The 18,982-nt window shown below is 44.0% G+C and overlaps 1 protein-coding gene across 1 annotated transcript in view; it reads left to right on the top strand.

Annotated features, from left to right (window-relative positions):
* Positions 1-7,989: 7,989 nt before the first annotated feature.
* COP1 (COP1 E3 ubiquitin ligase) overlaps positions 7,990-18,982 on the top strand; it is a 1,876,694-nt gene continuing 1,865,701 nt past the window's right edge. The window contains exon 1 of the mRNA XM_069641145.1: positions 7,990-8,294. Within this exon, the coding sequence (XP_069497246.1) occupies positions 7,999-8,294 (296 nt within the window). The 5' untranslated portion in view covers positions 7,990-7,998. The remainder of the gene's footprint in view (positions 8,295-18,982) is intronic.

The following is an 18,982-nucleotide window of genomic DNA, read 5'->3' as shown; positions in this document are numbered from 1 at the left end:
CAGTTTCGGTACCTTTGTTTACGTTGTTTGATTATACTTGCATTGTTGGTGCCAAATCTGGATTGCAGATCTTTTAAGTCTTTCCTCAGTTTCTTCTTTTCACTATTCAAGCTGGTGCTCCACGTGTGTTTGTGATTAGGTACTGGAGGAGGATTTCTTGAGGGGTGCGTACTCAAATTTAGAAGGATTGCTGGATAATTTGTGAACTCTGAGCTTTCTTTGTTTTCTGACTGAAAAACAGAAGTTAGTTGCCAGATCTGTTTTGTATTCAGCCCAAGCCTGTTAGGGCCAGAGTTCACTTCTAATTGAGTGCAGGACGTCCCACTCAAGCACTTACACCGAGGTTGCCAAGACATTTTCAAGGGGTAGTGATCACTGTTATTCGTCGGTGTTATCTGCAGGTTGGTAAAACCTATAATGTTGATGGGCGTTTTTCCATAACCAGTTGCCTTTATTTTGGTCATTTGTAAATCTTCCATTCTTTTCTTTAGTATGTTCACATAGGTTTCCACATCAACCATAGTATATGGAGAGCCAGTATCAACCATAACCTGTAAGGTTATGCCATTGATCTCCATTGATACCCATGGTCCCAGACTACTTTCATTAGGCGTGAAAGCTAGTATTTGTACTTCATCCTCAAATCGACCTGTAATTGCCAACAAGCTGCTTGGACCACCAATTTCTTCCAACCACTTTATGCTCATCATGTTAGTACCTCTTCCTCTACCATAACGACCAGCATTTCTCACATAGCGGTAATTAAATCTACCTCTTCCCCTGCTGTTGCGACACACTTTACCAAAATGGCCTATTTGTCCACATTTATAGCATTCTGCTGACAAGGCCGGGCAATCTTTCTCCACATTTAAATGGCTGTACCATCCACACTTAAAACATTTGTTAGTTGGTCTGTATGTATTTTCTTTCTCCTGTCTAGATCCATATCTAGACAGGAGAAATCCATACCTATATCAGACTTGACCAATTTTCTGACTATGGCAATTAAATCCTCTTCTTCCCTGCCACATTGTCCATCATCCATTTCTTGGACTGACTTTATTTCTGCATTCTCCACTTTGTTCTGGTCTTCCTTCATACACTTCTCGCCTAGTTCAAGAACCTTGCTATTTCAATTGTCTGTTCTAAAGTAGGGTTCTTTGCCTGCCACAGACGTTGTTGGATGCGTGGATCTGCTACGTGCAAAACCATTTGATCTCTCAAGTATTCATCGGCCACTCCTGTGAAAACACAATAGCCAACAGCCCTCTCAATGCAGCCAAATAGGCATCTATGCTTTCACCTTTATTTTGTCTCCTTGAAAAGAACCTGTATCTCTCTAACACAATGTTGGTCTTATTGCCAGAGTGTTTATTTAGTTTAGCGATTGCTGTGTCATACTTTCTGGCTCCACTCAAAGAGTGAAATCTCCTGAGCTTTCGTCTGTATGATCTAAATCAGGTAAGGTTCTGAAGAGCCTGATTGCCTCTGCGCCTATACAGTTGAGAAGCGTGGCTTCCTTTAAGTCATCATTGAACTTAGATCCACCTACTGCCCTCAAGTATACCTGGAAGTTGTCCTGCCATTGCTCCCAAGGACATACAGGGTTTCCCGGCAGCGCCAAAACTGTAACTGGAGCAGCTATGTTCTGCATAATGTACACTTACTAATCCAATAGTTAATTGTCTCAGCGTTAATGTCTCGATGTTTCCACACTCATTGCACAGTAGAGCGCTTGTGTATAATTGTTGCAATTTCGTAACACTGTGAATTTGTTTATTTTTATACCATTGTTTCGTTCACATTCAATTGTATTGACAACTGCTCACTATGTCTTTTTAATATATCGTGCATCTAATCCTTTAGCTTTAGTATAAAGTTAATATCCAAACAATGTCTGTATTTGGTAGATACGTGCCAACCCTCCCAATTCAGGCGGGAGACTCCTGACTTTTCGTGAAAAAATATTGCTATTTTTCACGTTCTCCCGCCTAAATATTTTTAGCCCCCAATGTATCTGTAGTAAATTATTACTGGAAGGAAGACAGTAGCCAGGCAGGAATTTCACCAGGGCTTTATTTTCCTGATAACTCTGGAACTGATCTTGCATAAATAACGTCTGGAGTTACAAAGGCCAACGTGGCCAACTGGGGCTGTGCTGCAGTAGAAGAAACGGTGCAGCTATAATGTTGAATTGGTCCCGTGCTCGGAGGAGCCGGGAGGACGCAGCTGTCCGTGTCCTCAGCTCGTCCCGTAATGCGCGCGTAGCACGCGGGGGCGGAGCCGAGGGCGCGAGCGAGATCTCGCGAGAGCGGGGCTCTCGCGACATCTCCTCTACACACCTCCCTTTTTCCAATGCGGAACGGGTTCACTGTAACACATAGTCATTGTATCTCACCGGTCTTCTGTGCTCCCTTCGGGGCCTCTCACTGGTTGCAGGGCAGGGTCTCTGCTGATCCGGTTCTGGACTCACATTGGGTTCTTCCCGTTCTGTTTTGGTTTCATCTCTTTCTCCATCGCCTCCTTCGGGTTCTCGTTCTTCGTTTCTCCGGTCCTCTCTTTCAGTCTCTAAGTGGGGTGTCTCTGGGGTTCTCGCTTCTTCTTGCCTTCGCTGGTATAATGCTACCCTTTCAAAGTTCCACGTGCGCCCGTCTTCTGTGCGGACATGATTTGTTCCTTTGTGAGTTACCTTTATGGGCCGACTATACCGGGATCCCGTGGCTAGGGCCTTTCTTGGCAGTTTGATTTTGACCCAGTCCCCTTCTTCTATGTTGGGCGCTTGCTTCGTCCTTCTTCTTTCATCACTCCACGACTTCATGCGTGTCTTGTTTCTCTCCATGCGCCATACCACTTCTGTCATGTTAACAGCTTCATCTTCCCTTACTTTCGCCAGCCAAGGTGGAATGAGGGTGGATGCCGCACTCCTCCCTCTCAACATTTTGAACGGGGATATTTGAGTAATTCCATTTGGCGTGAGCCTGTGGGCCGCTATGGCTTCTTTGGTGGTTTTGAGGGGGTCCATTCCCGACGCTGTTGCCAGTTGGATGGCCCCTTTTATGAACCTGTTCGCCCTCTCCACAAGTCCATTTGCTTGGGGGTGATACAAGGCCGCCTTCTTTTGTTTGATGTGATTCTTTCTTAAAAATGCTTCCATGTCTTTGGAAACTAGTTGCACTCCATTGTCTGTGACGACTTCTTTGGGGAGGCCTTCCCTTTGGAATATTTCAGTGAACACCTGTATGACCGTCTCTGTGGTTATGTTCGGGACGAACTCGGCTTCCACCCACTTGGATAGATAGTCGACCAGCACTATGCCGTATTTGTGTTCCGTTTCCATCGCCTCCAGGGGCCCTATGAAGTCTATGCCCACTTTGGACCATACTGCTTCTGGTATCTCCGTGGGTATGAGAGGTGCTTGTCGAACCTTCAGTCTTTTGTCACTGTTTAGGCATTCATGGCAGCGCTCTATCATGGCGCGTATTTCTTGGTCCATAGACGGCCACCAGTAAGCTTCCCTCACCCTGCGGCGGGTCATCGTGTTCCCGAGATGTCCCGCATGGGCCCTGCAGAGAATGGTGCGCCTCATTCCTGTGGGGGGGATGATTTGATCCATTTTCATGATTATCCCCTCCGTTTCCGACAACTCATCTTGCACCTTCCAATATGGTCTCATGCCTTCCGGCAGCATTTTCTCATTTGGCCAACCTTCTTTGATCCATTTGCGAATCTTGGCCATGGTTGAGTCATTCACGTCTTCTTCTTCCCAGTGTCTCTCACTGAGTTCCAGGTAGTCTGGGGCCCTTATGTCTGAGATGGATGCGACAATGCATTCTCCGTGTAGGAATGCGGCAGCCCTTTCCTTGTTTTCTGGCAGTCTCGACATGCAGTTGGCTTGCGAGTTTTTCCATCCGGAGATGTGATGGATTTCAAATGTGTATTCCTGTAGTTTCGCTGCAATGCGAGCTAGTCTGGGTGTGGATGTTTTGGTGCCTCCCGGACTAAGCATGTGGATCAGCGGCTTGTGATCTGTCACCAGCTTGAACTTTGTGCCCCACACATATGTTCTGAAATGTTCGACTGCCCATGCGCATGCTAGCATTTCTTTTTCAATGGTGGAATAGTTCTGTTCCGCCTCTGATAGTGCCTTCGACGCAAAGGCCACCACATGTTCGGTGTCACCTCTCCTCTGCGTTAGCACTGCTCCTAGTCCGTACGCACTGGCGTCAGTGGTAATGACCGTATCCCACTCTGGGTTAAAGGGGTGAAGACATGGAGCTTTCATGATGTGTTGCTTTATGGTGTCCATCGCCCTCTTCTGGGGTTCTCTCCACAAAAATGCTGTCCCTTTTTTGAGTAGATCGCGTAGGGGTGAAGTGGTTTCTGAAAACTTTGGTATGAATTTCGCATAGTACTTAGCCAATCCCAGAAAAGACCTCACCTCTTCTTTGGTGGTGGGTTCAGGAGCTTTGGTGATGGCTTGCATAAGATTTTGTTTTGGGCTGATGCTCTTTTCCGAAATCTTGTACCCCAGATATTCCACTTCTTTTACTCCAAATGAACATTTCTCGTGACGTAATCGCACTCCTGCTTCTTGTAGTTTGTTGAGAACCACTTTGAGGGTGGTATTGTGCGTCTGCTTGTCCCTTGCATAAACCAATATGTCATCCTGAAAATATACCACATTTTTGACTTTCCTTAGTAGGACGTCCATCATGCGCTGAAAGGCCGATGCAGCTGATGACAAACCAAAAGGCATTTTGGTGAATTGAAATGTGCCAAATGGCGTGATAAATGCCGTAAGGGGTTTCGATTCTTCGTGGAGCTGTATCTGATGATATGCATTTCTAATGTCAAGTTTTGAGAATATTTTGGCCTCTTTCATTAATAATATGAGTTCGTTTATGCTTGGGAGCGGGTAATTGTCCGTGATGACTTCTAAGTTGAGGCTGCGCAGGTCTATGCACACCCTTAATTTCTGTGATTGGGGTTTCTTTATCAGGACGACTGGGCTCAACCATTCGGACGCTTCAATTTCCTCGATCACTCCTTCCTTCTTCATTTTGTCTAGCTGTTGTCTAAGGGTGTCCCTTGCTGTGGCCGGTACTGGTCTCACCCGGTGCTTGACAGGGACGGCATTTCTTTTGAGCACAATTTTGTGAATAAAACTTTTAATGTGCCCCGGCTCCTCCGAGAAAAGTGTTGGGTAATCGCTCTTGACAACGGATTCGCTCCTCGTATGGACTGATAGAACTTGATCTTCTGTGCTGGGATCCAGTCTGATTTTTAGTTTGTCTTGATCACCCCAGCCCAAAACAGCAGGCCCTTCATGACTGAAGTAGACTCTGGTGATGGTTTCTCTTCCTTTGAATTCGACTTTGCCGTTGATATACCCTAGCAGTTCGACTGAAGCCCCCCCAAACACCGTGGGCTTGTGTCGTGTGGTGAGTACTTCCACTTTCTCTTTACCCAGCATGTCCTTGTATGTCTGAAGGGGTAAGATAGTGAGGTCCGACCTGGAATCTGCCATGACCCTTGTCTCTTTTCCATCGATTTTGATCATGCAGTGGGGCTTCTCTCTCCTGGCTCGTGTGCTGTTCACCATTATGACTGTGGGTCTACCCTCCTCATCTGAAGAGGATTCCCCTTCCCTTGTGTGTTCTGTGGTGAAGCTTGTGACTTTCTTGTTCCTCCATCGACACACCATCGAGAAGTGTCCTATGCGTTTGCAGACGGAGCACTCCTTGTCTCTGGCTGGGCACTCTCTGTCAAATGCCAGGTGTTTGGTGCTGGTGCACCTATGACACTTGAGGGGTTCTTTCTTGCTGTTTCTTGCTTCTCTCGTGTCTGGTGCAAACTTTTCCTTTCTTGGACGGAATCCCACCGCTTGTATTTCGGTGGGAACTTGGGCCCCTGTAAGCTCTTTCCTTCTTCCCGCTGTTTCCTCTACTGCTCTGGCAATTTCGACGGCTTTTTCTAACTGTAGCTCTTTTTCGAGGATGAACTTATCTTGGACTTTCCGACTGTTGGTGTGGACGACTAACATGTCGCATATGCGGTTTTCCGCATCGGTGCCGAAGTTACACAGGGCTGCTAGTTCCCTTAATTTCGTGATGTAGTCATCGACGGGTTCAGACTGTTCTTGTTTTCGAGTGTAAAATCTTATTCTATGGAGTACTGTGTTCTCTTTGCTGGCGAACCTCTTAATGATTCTTCTAACCGCCTCCTTAAACACATCATCATTGTCGTCATCTACTAGTATCGGGGTAAGGCCCTCGAATGTTCTTTGCCCTTCCACCCCTAAGGCATTTAGCAGCATGGCCCTGCATCTCACCACTGAAAATCCTGATCCACCCATAGCCTCCACGTACGTCGTGAACAGGGGCTGCCATTGTGGCCAAGGAATGGCAGGCCTACCTGGCGTTTGCAGAAAGGGTGGCGGCGGCGTGGCTCCCTGCATGTTTCTGCGCGGTTTCTCGTGGTGATCCTCGTCGCCAATTTATGTAGTAAATTATTACTGGAAGGAAGACAGGAGCCAGGCAGGAATTTCACCAGGGCTTTATTTTCCTGATAACTCTGGAACTGATCTTGCATAAATAACGTCTGGAGTTACAAAGGCCAACGTGGCCAACTGGGGCTGTGCTGCAGTAGAAGAAACGGTGCAGCTATAATGTTGAATTGGTCCCGTGCTCGGAGGAGCCGGGAGGACGCAGCTGTCCGTGTCCTCAGCTCGTCCCGTAATGCGCGCGTAGCGCGCGGGGGCGGAGCCGAGGGCGCGAGCGAGATCTCGCGAGAGCGGGGCTCTCGCGACATCTCTACAGTATCCCTATGGGAAAATGTGCAACTCTCGATTTCTCTTATGAAATCTCCCGCCCAGGTGAGTTGGAATGTTGGCATGTCTGTTGGTAACTCCCAACATTGTCACATTTGTTGTATTCCATTTTGATCATCCGCTTATTACATTCAGATGCTTCCTTGCTTTCACCTCATTCAATAAAACGTTTTGTACGACTTTCCGTAGCGCGACGGCTGGTCGCGTATTATTTCCCATTGTCAAAGCAACGTTTACTGTCCTCAAAATGGCGGCACGCCAAGCACGTACGAAGGTGCTTTTCTGCAATGGTTACTACGGTTGGCCCAGCGTCTCGCAAAGCATTCGTAAAATGCCGATCGAGGTAAGTTCATTTAAACAGTCTTTTTCCTTATGTATCCACCCACGATTTCCACCGCTCACCTTTCACTTTCTTTACAACATTGCTCTGGTACTTTCGGTGGGTTCAGCCACTTTACCAACCCTTTTGATGCAGTTGGTGATACTGGAACTTGTTCTTTGCCGCATCCGGGGGCTCCCTCCCTAATGAGTCCTCGTTGCCAATTGTTAGGAAGTCTTTCAATATAAACTACTCGCAATACATTTGTAGAGTATAACTTGTAAGTTTATTGGGAGGAGCCCCCAGGAGGCCAACCATCATCCATGTGACATCTTCGTGTATGGTTCCAAGTAGGATTCTAGAACCATACACAAATATGTAGTCAGGGTTACAGAACGTGTGCACATCAATAACATAATAAAGAACTATGTACATAATACTGGTGTGTATAACATCATAACAGTCACTTGAGGGTAACACGTGGGAAATGGTGTCAGTACCCGTACATGCATGTCTGGGAACACAAAACATTGTCACTGTACAAAAGTCAAAACTATTTACTTTGTAAATGTTTATTATTCTCTCTCCTCTCCTTCTGCACCTCGCAGCTTCCACTCTCCTAACTACAGAAAGTACGTTTAGTCCGAGTCCGACCTCATTACACTTTTTTTAACGTTAATCATATTTTTGTACCCACACCTGGCTCGGTGTTGTCATCAATTATATTTTGCCTGGCTCCCAGGGAAAATTATTTTTTCAATTATCTTTATTGTTCGGTCACCCGTGAGCAAGAGCGTTCTTTCAATATTCTTTATTGTCACACCTCCACACAGACAGTGCGTTTTTTTCAATGATCTTTAATGTCCCCCGGCTTCCGCGGACAATAACAGTCACAGAGCTGCTGTACGGTCTTGCAGTCTCCGCCATGTCCTCCTCCTCTTCCCCCTCAGGTCCCGGCGCCCCCCCTTCCTCGCCCCCTTCGTCCTCCTCGGCACCCCCCAGGCCCGCCCTCTCACGGCTCTATGGAGCAAGGGGCTCGAGCAGGAAGAGGCCGCTTCTCAGCCCCCTTTGCAGTGGCGACAGCGGCTTTCAGGAGATGCCTGGGGGCGGCGGGGGCTACCAGGATAAAAGCAGCGATTTCTTATGGTGAGCGCTAATAATGCATGAGGATACAGTGAGGTGGCACGGGAAGTCACAGCCAGGGTAACAGTGGCACCAGGACAAGTGTTGTGATGCACTATGGTGAGGGTGGGCTGGACAGTACAGGGGAACCGTGGGATACCTATCAACCTGTTGATTCTCCAAGGAGAGTGAAGTCCAATCTGTTTGGATGGCGATTCAATTGGAGTAACTGGAGCTATTCAATGTTTTTGGAAGGTGGTGAAGTTTTGCAAGGAGGATGTGCAGTTTGATGCCTGTCAGTGGCATTTTGGTGTGATGAGTTGTAGTTTGACGTCTGTCAGTGGCATTTTAGTTTAATGAGGTCCAGAAGGGGTAGCGTCCATTAAATTAATGGTATGTCAGAGTATGGGTAGAGTGGAATAATGAGCAAATTACCGAACGTAAAGAGTATAAGGCTATGTTGCTTCCAGGATACGAACGTTAACTTGTCGTGGCGATGTCTACCAAGTTTTGGGGGAAAGTTGGATCAGGAATGGGGGTTGTGGATGGTAATTTTGTGGGGGTTACTCCATGACCAGTATTTAGGGACATTGGTTGATGTTGCCGAGGACTGCCTTTGACTGGAGTGATATGTGTTGCTGGGCATGATATAGAAGACCATGTATGCCCCTTAAGTGGCAGAATTGTACTTAAGTGCCCCGTGCTTTTTTTTGGCTTTGCTAAAATGGTACAACTTGAGTGCCTTCCTTCATCAGTTCAGGTTTTCATTTTGTTTTTGTTTTGACAGCTGGTAGTTTAATTTGGGTTAGGGTTTCAGTGTGCTTGGGTAATCTTAGCCCTTCCTGGGAATCACTATCTACCCTTCCCAAGGTAGTTTAATATCAACAGACATTGTGGTTTTCAGTTGATTGTTCTTCTTTTTATTTTTTTTATTGTGCAATTGGGTTAACAATAAAACCGTGGTTAAAAAAAACGAACATAATCACATCACAATCCCATAATTTTCCAAAAGTCCATAATAAAAAACATACAGCTCAAATGTGAATCAAAATTCATAACAATAAACATTTTTAAACACAAATATCCTAAAAAAATCATCATATCTTTACAACTTAATTACAACATACAATGTTTATGAACTCCTTCAATATATAAAATGCTGCAGTTGCAACAAGCAGTGAACTGTCAGAGAATAGTTGTGCCCAAAATTGATCCCCCGTAATATTTTCTAAATTGACAAATTTACAATAGCCTTTGATATATCCATCTCTCAGGACAGGACATGGCGTTAGCACATGACTACTAGTTTCAATTTCAGACAAACTTAAACAACAATTCCTAGAATTTTACGGTATATTGTTCCAAGCATCAATATTATCAACTGTGTGTAATAAGTTCATACAAACAGTGCTCCAGATAGGAGTGAGAGTATTTTGTTGTTTTAATATTTGTAATGCGCGCCAGACCCAGGGGTATCGGGGCGCAATGAGCATCAAGAAGGTTGTTCAGCTTAGGTTACAATGCTGTACCGGAGCATACATTTATACAAAGTAGAAGGTGAGACAGTGGAACAGGCAGTTTGTACAGAGTGAGAGAGGACGCAGGTAAGTTGCACAATTAAATAGATACACAATGGTCAATATACATGGCATGTACAAGTGAAGAGAGGCTTACAAAGTGTAGGGTTAGAGGTCGTTTTCCTTGATCCAGTGGATGAAGTTGGACCTAAAGCAGAGGAAGGGTAAATCTTCCCTCAGGGGTGCGGGAGGGAATTCCAATATTGGGCGGCTTTGACCGGGAAGCTGCTACCGCCAGTCTTAGTGCGTTTAAATCGGGCACCGTTAGGAGGTTGGCGTTAGCAGTTCTCGTGGGGCGGTTAGAGGATTGTCTTGTCTGGCTATGAGGTAATGTTGTGCGGCATAGTGGAGACAAGTGTCAAGGATGTTTTTTTGAGAAGGACTTTATCTTTCGTGGAGAGCCAGTTATTGGCTCTTCTAATGTCAGAAATGTGGGCTTTCTTGGAAATGGTTAGGGCTGCTTTCAAGGCATTGTTTTGTAGATTCTGGATCTTGTTAGTAATGTATTTATTACTCCCTAAATATAGGGCATTAAAATAGTACAGCTTGGACAAAGCAAGGGCTCTAGCTAAGGTGATGCAGTTGTTGGAAGAAAGGAATGGTTTGGCTGCTCTGATTAGTTTGCAAGTGTAAGCCGTTGATGAGGCCATAGAGTTGACTTGTTTTGTAGAAGTCGGTGGAGAGTATAGGTAGAATCCAAGGGTTTTGACTTCCTTGGCTACTGTAATATTATTGTCATCTATTCTGAAATTGGAATAGTTATGGCCTAGTTTATTAAGGTTTGCAGGGGTGCCAAAGATGAGAAGTTCCATTTTGTCATCATTCAGGCATAGACTGTGAGAGGCCATCCATGCCTGGATGATGAGGTACACTCTATTCAGAAAGGCCAAATCCTTGTTGTAGTCTCCCGTCAGCGGGATGAGGATCTGGGTATCATCGGCATAGTTGGTGTAGGTGATACTTTGGCCGTCTCGATCATCAAAAAGGGGCTTTGTGAAGATGTTGTACAAGGTTGGGGACACACAGGAACCCTGGGACACACAGCAAGTGATGGGTATGGGGTCAGTGGCTGCTGAGGGAGAGAAGACGCGCATTGTCCTATTGTCCAGGAAGGATTAGATCCATCCTATCGCTTCTTGTGAAAAGTGGGCAGCGGAATCTAGGTGGTTGCATAGGATTTTGTGGTCCACTAAGTCAAACGCCGCTGAAAGATCAAGTCGGAGCAGTAGTGCTGCCTTTCCATTGTCTCTCGGCGCATCGATTTGAACCTTCAGGTCAATTAACGCAGTTTCGGTCCCGTGTTCGGATCTGAAGCCAGATTGGCGTACTCCTAAAAGGTGGTTACATTCAAAGTATTGTTTAATTTGAAGGTAAGCCACCTTGTCAAGAATTTTAAGCAGGAAAGGGACTGTGGTGATGGGGCGGTAGTTCGTAGGTATGGATGGGTCAAGAGTTTGCTTTTTAAGTAGTGGGAGGACCCAAGACTTTCAAATTGTTTGGGATGGTGCCGGTGGAGAAGGAGGCATTGAGTAGTTTGGAAATGAATGGGGAAAGATCGCGTGCAGCGTCCTTTATATTTTGAGCTGGACAGGGGTCGCCGTGGCAATTGGAGGGTTTAAGAGTGAGGATGACTTTTTCAACTTCTAGAATGGATACTTTATTGAAATTGAAGCGGGTTGTGGGTTGAATAAGAGGAGGCCTAGTGTGGGGGGGCAGTGGCACAGGCTTTTGTTGGGCTTGGGGGCAAGGTGGAGAGTTTCTTTTTTGTTGTTAATCTTGGCTTGGAGGGTTGCTACCTTGTTGGATAGGGCACTCTGTATATTGGTACACCATAACATAGCCTTAAGACAAGTGTCAGGGGCAAGGTCTCTTTAAGGATGGTGAACAATTCTTTAATGCTTGAATTAGCTTGAGTAATACGTAGGTTGAGGGAAGATTGTTTGGCGAGAATAATTTCTTTTTTGTAAAGGGTGGCTATTTTACTAAGGTTATTTTTGTTAGTGACAGAAGGATCTTGTCTCCAGGTTTGTTCACTTTTCCGTTTTTCTAGTCTGATTTCTTTCAAGTGAGGAGTGAACCAGGTATTCACATGTTTTTTAGGTTTACTCCTTCTGAGTTTTAGTGGTGCTATGATATCTAAAGATGAAGTCATTATTTTGTTGTATTCCTCTACCAGAGTAAAAGGGTCTGTCTGGAATGGGAGTGAGTTCAAGGTGGGGAGGATCAGAGGAGATCGTTTTTCGGCAGTGATATTTCGTTTATTTCTGGTGGGAATAGCAGGTGCTATACTGTTGACGTGAGGTGAAGGGGGTGTAGCCTCTACAGTGAAAGTGATCAGGATGTGATTGGACCAAGGCTGGGGTGTTAAAGAGGTGATGGAGGTCTGGCAGTTATGATCTGCAACCCAGTCGAGGGTCCTGCCTTTAATGTGGGTCACGCCCGTCACTTTTTGGGTGAAACCTAGTTCAGCAAGGGAGGTGTTGATGTGTGTTGCGTTGTGGTCTAAGGGGTGCTAGAGTCCTAGGTTGTCTGATAAGACATTGGTTAAGTCTTCTTCAAAGAATCCTAGAGGGCCAGGGGTTCTGTATATGGGATGGATAGTCAGGGTTTGGGAGTTGGAGATCGGAAGCTTGGCTGTGAGGGATTCGCAGGAATCAGAATTTTGTGGGGAGGTGAGTCTCAAAGCTAGACTAGTTTGAGCAATAATGGCGAGGCCTCCACCTCGGGATTTGGTTTGATCTATTCTGTGGAGTGTGTAGTCCTCTGGAATGGCTAGCATGATTGCTGGGCTTGCTGCTGAGTGAAGCCAGGATTTGGTAATGGCGAGGAAGTCAATTTTTTCTGTTTGGAGTAGGTCAGCTATTTCCGTGGCATGGGCCACCATGGAACAGGCATTTATGAGGGCTCCTCTTATGCTAGCCTGGGTAGTTTCTACTGGTAATAGCTGGGTGTTGTGGTGTTACTTCGGCAGGGAGTTGGGGTTCCGAGTGGGCCGACTGCTAGTGTGAAGGCTGTGTGTTAGATCCTCGGTGTTAGATGCTTTGTGGCAGGGGTTATTCGTATTGAGCAGTGGTTCTCTCGAGGTTCTGTTACTGTTAGTTGAGCGAAGGCTGGAGGATTTGGCTGAAGGTTCGAATATTTTGGGTAGTCTAGCGTGGATTTTCCCGATTTTTAGATTTAGAGAGTACATCCAATTTCAAGAGAGTAAACATTATTTTCCTTCTTCGTAAGAGAGTAAAAAGTGTCTGACAAGTATCCAAAGTATGACAAGGTTCCATGTAATAATGTCGCCACAAAAATCTCGCCATCCATGCTAAACTATCGCCGAAAAATGGCCGTTTTTTGTGGCAACATTATTGCATGGAACATGCGGGGGACACCCCCGCAACCTCCAAACTTTTATATTTATTCTTTTTTTTTTGCCCTAGTCCCCATATATATGGTCACCCATATAATATCGCCACAACCGTTTCGCGGCGATATTATTTACGGCGACCATATATATGGGGATAATATTACCTGATACCCCAATTTGTGCGTAAAATTGAAACTTTGTTCAAAAACATAAGTGACAAAACAGCTATATTTCAAAGTGGTTCTAGATAATGTATTGCACTTGTGGAAAAAATGTTCCCCATATAAGAACCTTGTAGATGCATACTACCCAGCTTCCTCTTCATGATACGTGGGCACAAACTCTGTTAAGTTACTAGAGATGCCAGCTAGTTACATCGGGTGATTAATAAATCAAGACCCTCACTCTACCAGCATCACTTCTCTGCCTTTCGGGCCTAATGTTGCTGCCTGGCACTACCTGCTTAACAGCAACTCCCATGTTTTTGCTCCATCTCCCCTTCCCTTTGCTACTTTGTTTTCCCTGTCTCTCACCTTCTGACACTCTGCCTCGCACCCTTCAGTGTTGTGATGCCACATTTTGTGGTCTGTTTCTCTGTCACTCTGCCTCTCCCATCTCTGCATTCTATTTTTGCTTTTTCCCTCCTATATCTTGCTGTATTGGTTGACATAACTCATCTTCCTCTCTCATGCAATTACTCTGGCTATATCTGTTTTTTCATTTTCTCGTTTGTGGTTGCTACTCCTTTTGATTATCTTACTTGCACTGTCTCTTATTTTATTGGCCTGCTCTTCTCTAGTCTTGCTCTTCTATTTCCATCTATCCCCACCTGCTGTTGATCTGTGTTTTATTTTACTGTCTCCAAATGTCTTGTTTGCTCTGCTTCTATCCCTCACCCCCTATTGTGTGGTTGTCCTATACTCCGTTTCTCTTCTCACTTTCTTTGTTGCCCTTTTATGTAGCTCATTGCTCTCTCTTCCTGTTGTTCTAATTCCTGTTTTGGATTGTCTAGTATGTTCTCTGTCCCTTCCACCCCATCCCCGCCACAACTTTGTTCTTCTGTATTGCTTACGTTCAGAGTTGCTCTTCCTCTCCTGTTTATTTCTTTGTCTTTAAACACAGCACCAATAAATATCCAAAAACTTAAAAATGCCTTTTTGTATTTAAAAATCGAGTGCAGCTTAACCATTGGGTGCTCCTTTTAAGCTGTGTGTAAACCTTCTATTTGCCATTAGGCTGGGAATTGTACAGTTAGAGGTTTGTCTGACCAGATGCAGCACTTGCTTGAATGCAGATGCTTTACCAACAATGTATGCCATTACAAGTACAAGAGCCCATTTGAGATGTATGTTCTGGGCCATTACAGGAATAGCAGCGTGGGTTGAGGTGTGTGTTCTGGGCCATTAAAAGTATAGCAGCCCTGATGAGTTGTGTGTTCTGGGCCATCCCAGGTATAGCAGCCCTGATGAGGTGTGCATTCTGAGCCATTACAAGTATAGTGGTCCTCACGAGATGTGCGTGTTCTACTTCTGAGCCATCATAGGTATAGCAGCCCTGATAAGGTGTGTGTTCTGAGCCATTACATATATAGCAGTCCTCACGGGATGTACTTCTTCGGAGCCATTATAAGTATAGCAGCCCGATGAGGTGTGTGTTCTGAGCCATTACAAGTCGGTAGCCTGAAGAGTTGTGTTCTGAGCAATCACGGGTATAGCAGCCCTGATGATTTGTGTGTTATGAGCCATTCCAAGTAGAGCATCCCGAATGAAATGTGTGTGTTCTGAATCACTGAACATTTTAGTAGTCCTTTTGATAAGTCAGCTGTGTTACAATTGAATGTTACCTGCATCTTAAATGCATATCTCTGATGCAGACTCATTAACTCGCGTATTGGCAGGAATTGACCCACTACCTTTCCCAACAGGCTTTTGACACTGAAAGGCACATAGGGTTAGGGCACTGGCAGTTCCATGCAAGGCTTGCCTGAGATAAATGGTTTGTCAGAAGCTCTAAGCCTGTTTGCACTATCCTACATTAGTCGGGAGATTCACAATGAGGCTTTGAAATGTGCTAGATTTATGGCAGTGGTACTCAGTAATCGGACATGGGAGAAGCAGAAGTTTTGAAAAGCACGAGACTGAGTAGAAGGGATTGAAGTATACGGGAGCAATGCTATCCTCTCACAGTGCTGGAGGGAAGAGCTCAGACACTGTTCTTGCTATGTACTTTATCTTTCTGCAGAAAATGCCAACACATGTTTGTGCTTTCTTAACAGCAGCTCTGTTAAGAAATTCAGGTACTGTCCCAAAACATAGCAGTCCTGCTAAGAACATGGGCATGATGCAATCTGCCCTGCTGTGAATATTTGGCATTGTGCCATGACATGCGTATGGTACAGCAGCTCTGTTGATAAATAAGGCTACTTTGCCTGAATATATAGCAGACCTGTTGAGAGGTACAGGTACAATCTGTGACCAAATACACAGCACTGCTTCTACCTATATCCATTATACCTGCTTGCAGTGGGTGGTCAGCAAGGGAGTTAAAGTTCAGACCACAAGGCTAGCTATGCAATTGGTGTGCTTCTGTGATGAAAAGAAAACAAAGAATGAAATGCCCATGCTGATGCAACTGTGCTGCCTCTATTAAAGTCAACTAAGCAGAAATGCAGCCATTGTTTAAAAAAAATTGTAATTTTACACAATACGTCCTGTGTTCTTAAGCAAAGTGAAAAGCATGTTCATGATACAAGATGCTTTACTAACACTATAACCTTCAAAATGCAGGCAGTTGAATAAAACACAAATTCCCTTTTACATTACTCGGAATGTATTATCTTGATAGAAACGTTAAGAGTAGAGTCTAAAAAACATTAAACAGCCCAGGACTCATCCCAGTTTCTTCTTTTAAGGAACTGTATCGATTACTAAAGTAAAGAGTGGATTTGCAAGCTGCTGCTAGCCAGGCTGTCTCCAGTGAGTTCCATGATTTTGGGGGGGTGCTGCCATAAAAAGACTATTGAAGTGGTACGCAAGGAAGAATTAAAAGGGCCTTATTGACAAGGTCTATGTGCGGGAAAAGGCATTATACGGACCTTATCTGGAGAGCTGCATACAAAGTCTTATAATAAAATTACACAGTTGTCTGTTATTGGTTTTAATAATGTAACTAAAGGGGTTGGGGGAAAAAGAATGCCTGCTTGACATAATCTTGGTATTCACTAATCAAATCGTTATGATCCCAAACCCCAGCTTTTTGTTTGAGTTCCTTCAATAATACATCCAAATTACCATTTGTATCCATTATCAAATCAATAATCAAATGAAATCGTTCCACCTCCTTTAGAAACATTTTCCAGGCATTAGGCAGGGTCATCCTTTCAGAAAACAGCAAAATGTTACAACAATGAAGAGGAATTATCCTTTTCAAACATCATTTTGATATGGAAGGAGCTGCCAGCTATCTTCCAAAGTGTTAAAATTAACACCAACCAAAGTTCGCAGCAGGTCGCTTCCACTGTGGTGGAGTTGGGTAAACCCAGACAAGGGCGCCACAGCTTGCTTTCTAATTGCTTAGTCCAATATATTTCTTTTTCCAAATAAGGCTCAAGACCGTAAAGGATACCCGACACTAAACTAGTTTAATAGATTTGTATAAACCCTTCCATTGAATAGCCACAATTGGAGGATATAGAGGCTTTAATCAAACGAAATTTGCTAATAGTTTTAGGAATTACTGATTTCATCATCACTGAACCACCTAAGCGATTTCCAATTAGAATACCCAAATATTGATATTCATCAAGAACTTCCACTACTTGGACATCCATTTGCCATACAAAATGTGGTCCATTCCTATTCGTGCCGATTATCATAATTTTAGTTTTCTTAGCATTTATTTTCAAATTATTAGCTTTAGAAAAAACAGTGCTCCTATGCTATGCTGTAATCCAACAGGAATCCTGTCTATGATAATGATATCACCAGCATAAGAGAGCCATGACAACAGACATAAACCCACACACGCGGGAAAAGCTGTTTACCGGATTCAAAGCATCAGGTAGATCAGCCGCATATAAATTATCGAGTAAAGGGGCCAGGACGCAACCCTGTTTTAAACCCGTATTAGTTTTAATCTGTGTAGACATTACACCCATTCGATTGCGTCTGATGCAAACCAATGTATCCTGATATAACTGTTTGATTAACCTGAGCATGTCAGGGCAAACAAATGCATCAGGCATGCAGAGTCATAAAACATAGTCGATAAAACAGATGTACAACTTTTGTTCTTTGGACATCAATGTCAATCTAATAAGGAAAATGTATGTCCATACATTATATATGGTACTGAAACCTTTCCTAAAACCCGCCTGTTGGGGCTTTAATAAGTTGTTTAAACTAGCCCAATCTTGTAAAATACAGAATATATATGTGGCAAATCTCTTGGATATTGTGTTGGAAAGTGCCAATAGATGGTAATTGCTAGGGTCATCCTTGAGTCCCTTCTTGTGAATTGGAATTAAAACCGATTTCTTCCAGCTTCTCGGTGTACAGCCTAACTAACAATTTCCTTAAACACCCACAAAGAAGATTGGCCCACAAAATCAGGCACCCCTTAACCACTACATCGAACAGCTGCCTTAGATGGTTTGAGTTTTGTCATGATATTAAAGATAGCCTGTATTTGGAAGTGAAACCAAGAAGGGTCTTCACCTTTTAAGCAATTCAATTGACAATTCCATCTCACTCATATTATGAATGAAAGCATCCTCTTTATGTAACGGCTATGTATTATAAATCTGTCCACTTTTCCTCAGAGATGGAATTAATCTCTCTCTCCCCTCTCTCTCTCCTTCCCCCTCTCTCCTTCCCCCTCTACCCCCCTCCCACTCTCTCCCACTCTGTCTCTCTCCACTCTCTCTCCCCTCTCCTGACATAATGCCAAAATGTGCGGTTGTCCTTTGAACGTAAAGCAGTGAATACAATTTGCCACTGGGCATTGCTGCTAGATAATTCATGCACATTCACCCCATTTTTATATTTAGTTCTCAAATTGGCAATTGGCTGTTTCTTCCTTACACAACCATTATCTGAATTTCTAATTATTCTGATATCAACAGCTAACATCTGCCTTTTAGAAGCAATCGCTGCATCGTAAATCTTAAATGACTTCTTATCTCCGTAAACCTGCGGTTTCACAACATTATTTGTCGGTATGTATCATAAATAATAGAGATAATATTCTCCATATTCCAGTGACAATTGTCTTTGTATGTCACTTCCAATTGCAAGCAGCCATATAAATTATAGAGCAAATTCACATTGTATTTATCGATATTGGCAACATTCCAAAAAAGACAGTTCCCATGTGCGTTACACGCCACATCATTCATCAAACTATTCATTTCCCGTTTCATATCAACTTCATTGTACATTCCTGAATGGCATGATCACTTAACTCGCAGTGAAATCCTTAACACAAGATTCGAGCTGCCACGTAACAAATATATAATCAATTCTGGAGTGGGATGACCACCTCTTCCAGGTGTAGACATCCTAAATATCTATATCGCCTTTAGGGTTCAGGTAAACCAACCCAAAACCCTCCAATAGCATGGACCAAATATATACACTGTGTGTATTAGTAATAGATTGCATTCAATCACTATTAGCATACAAAGAGCAGACCATATTAAAGTCACCCATAACAATAAATTGCACTTTTGGTCATTCCATGATCCATTCTATTATAACTGTATCAATATACTTCAGATGGAT

The sequence above is a fragment of the Ambystoma mexicanum genome, chromosome 1q (assembly GCF_040938575.1).
Source record: "Ambystoma mexicanum isolate Mex_15411 chromosome 1q, UKY_AmexF1_1, whole genome shotgun sequence".
Lineage (NCBI taxonomy): Eukaryota > Metazoa > Chordata > Amphibia > Caudata > Ambystomatidae > Ambystoma > Ambystoma mexicanum.
The sequence above is the reverse complement of the archived record's forward strand: the minus strand, read 5'-3'. Positions and strand labels throughout refer to the sequence as shown.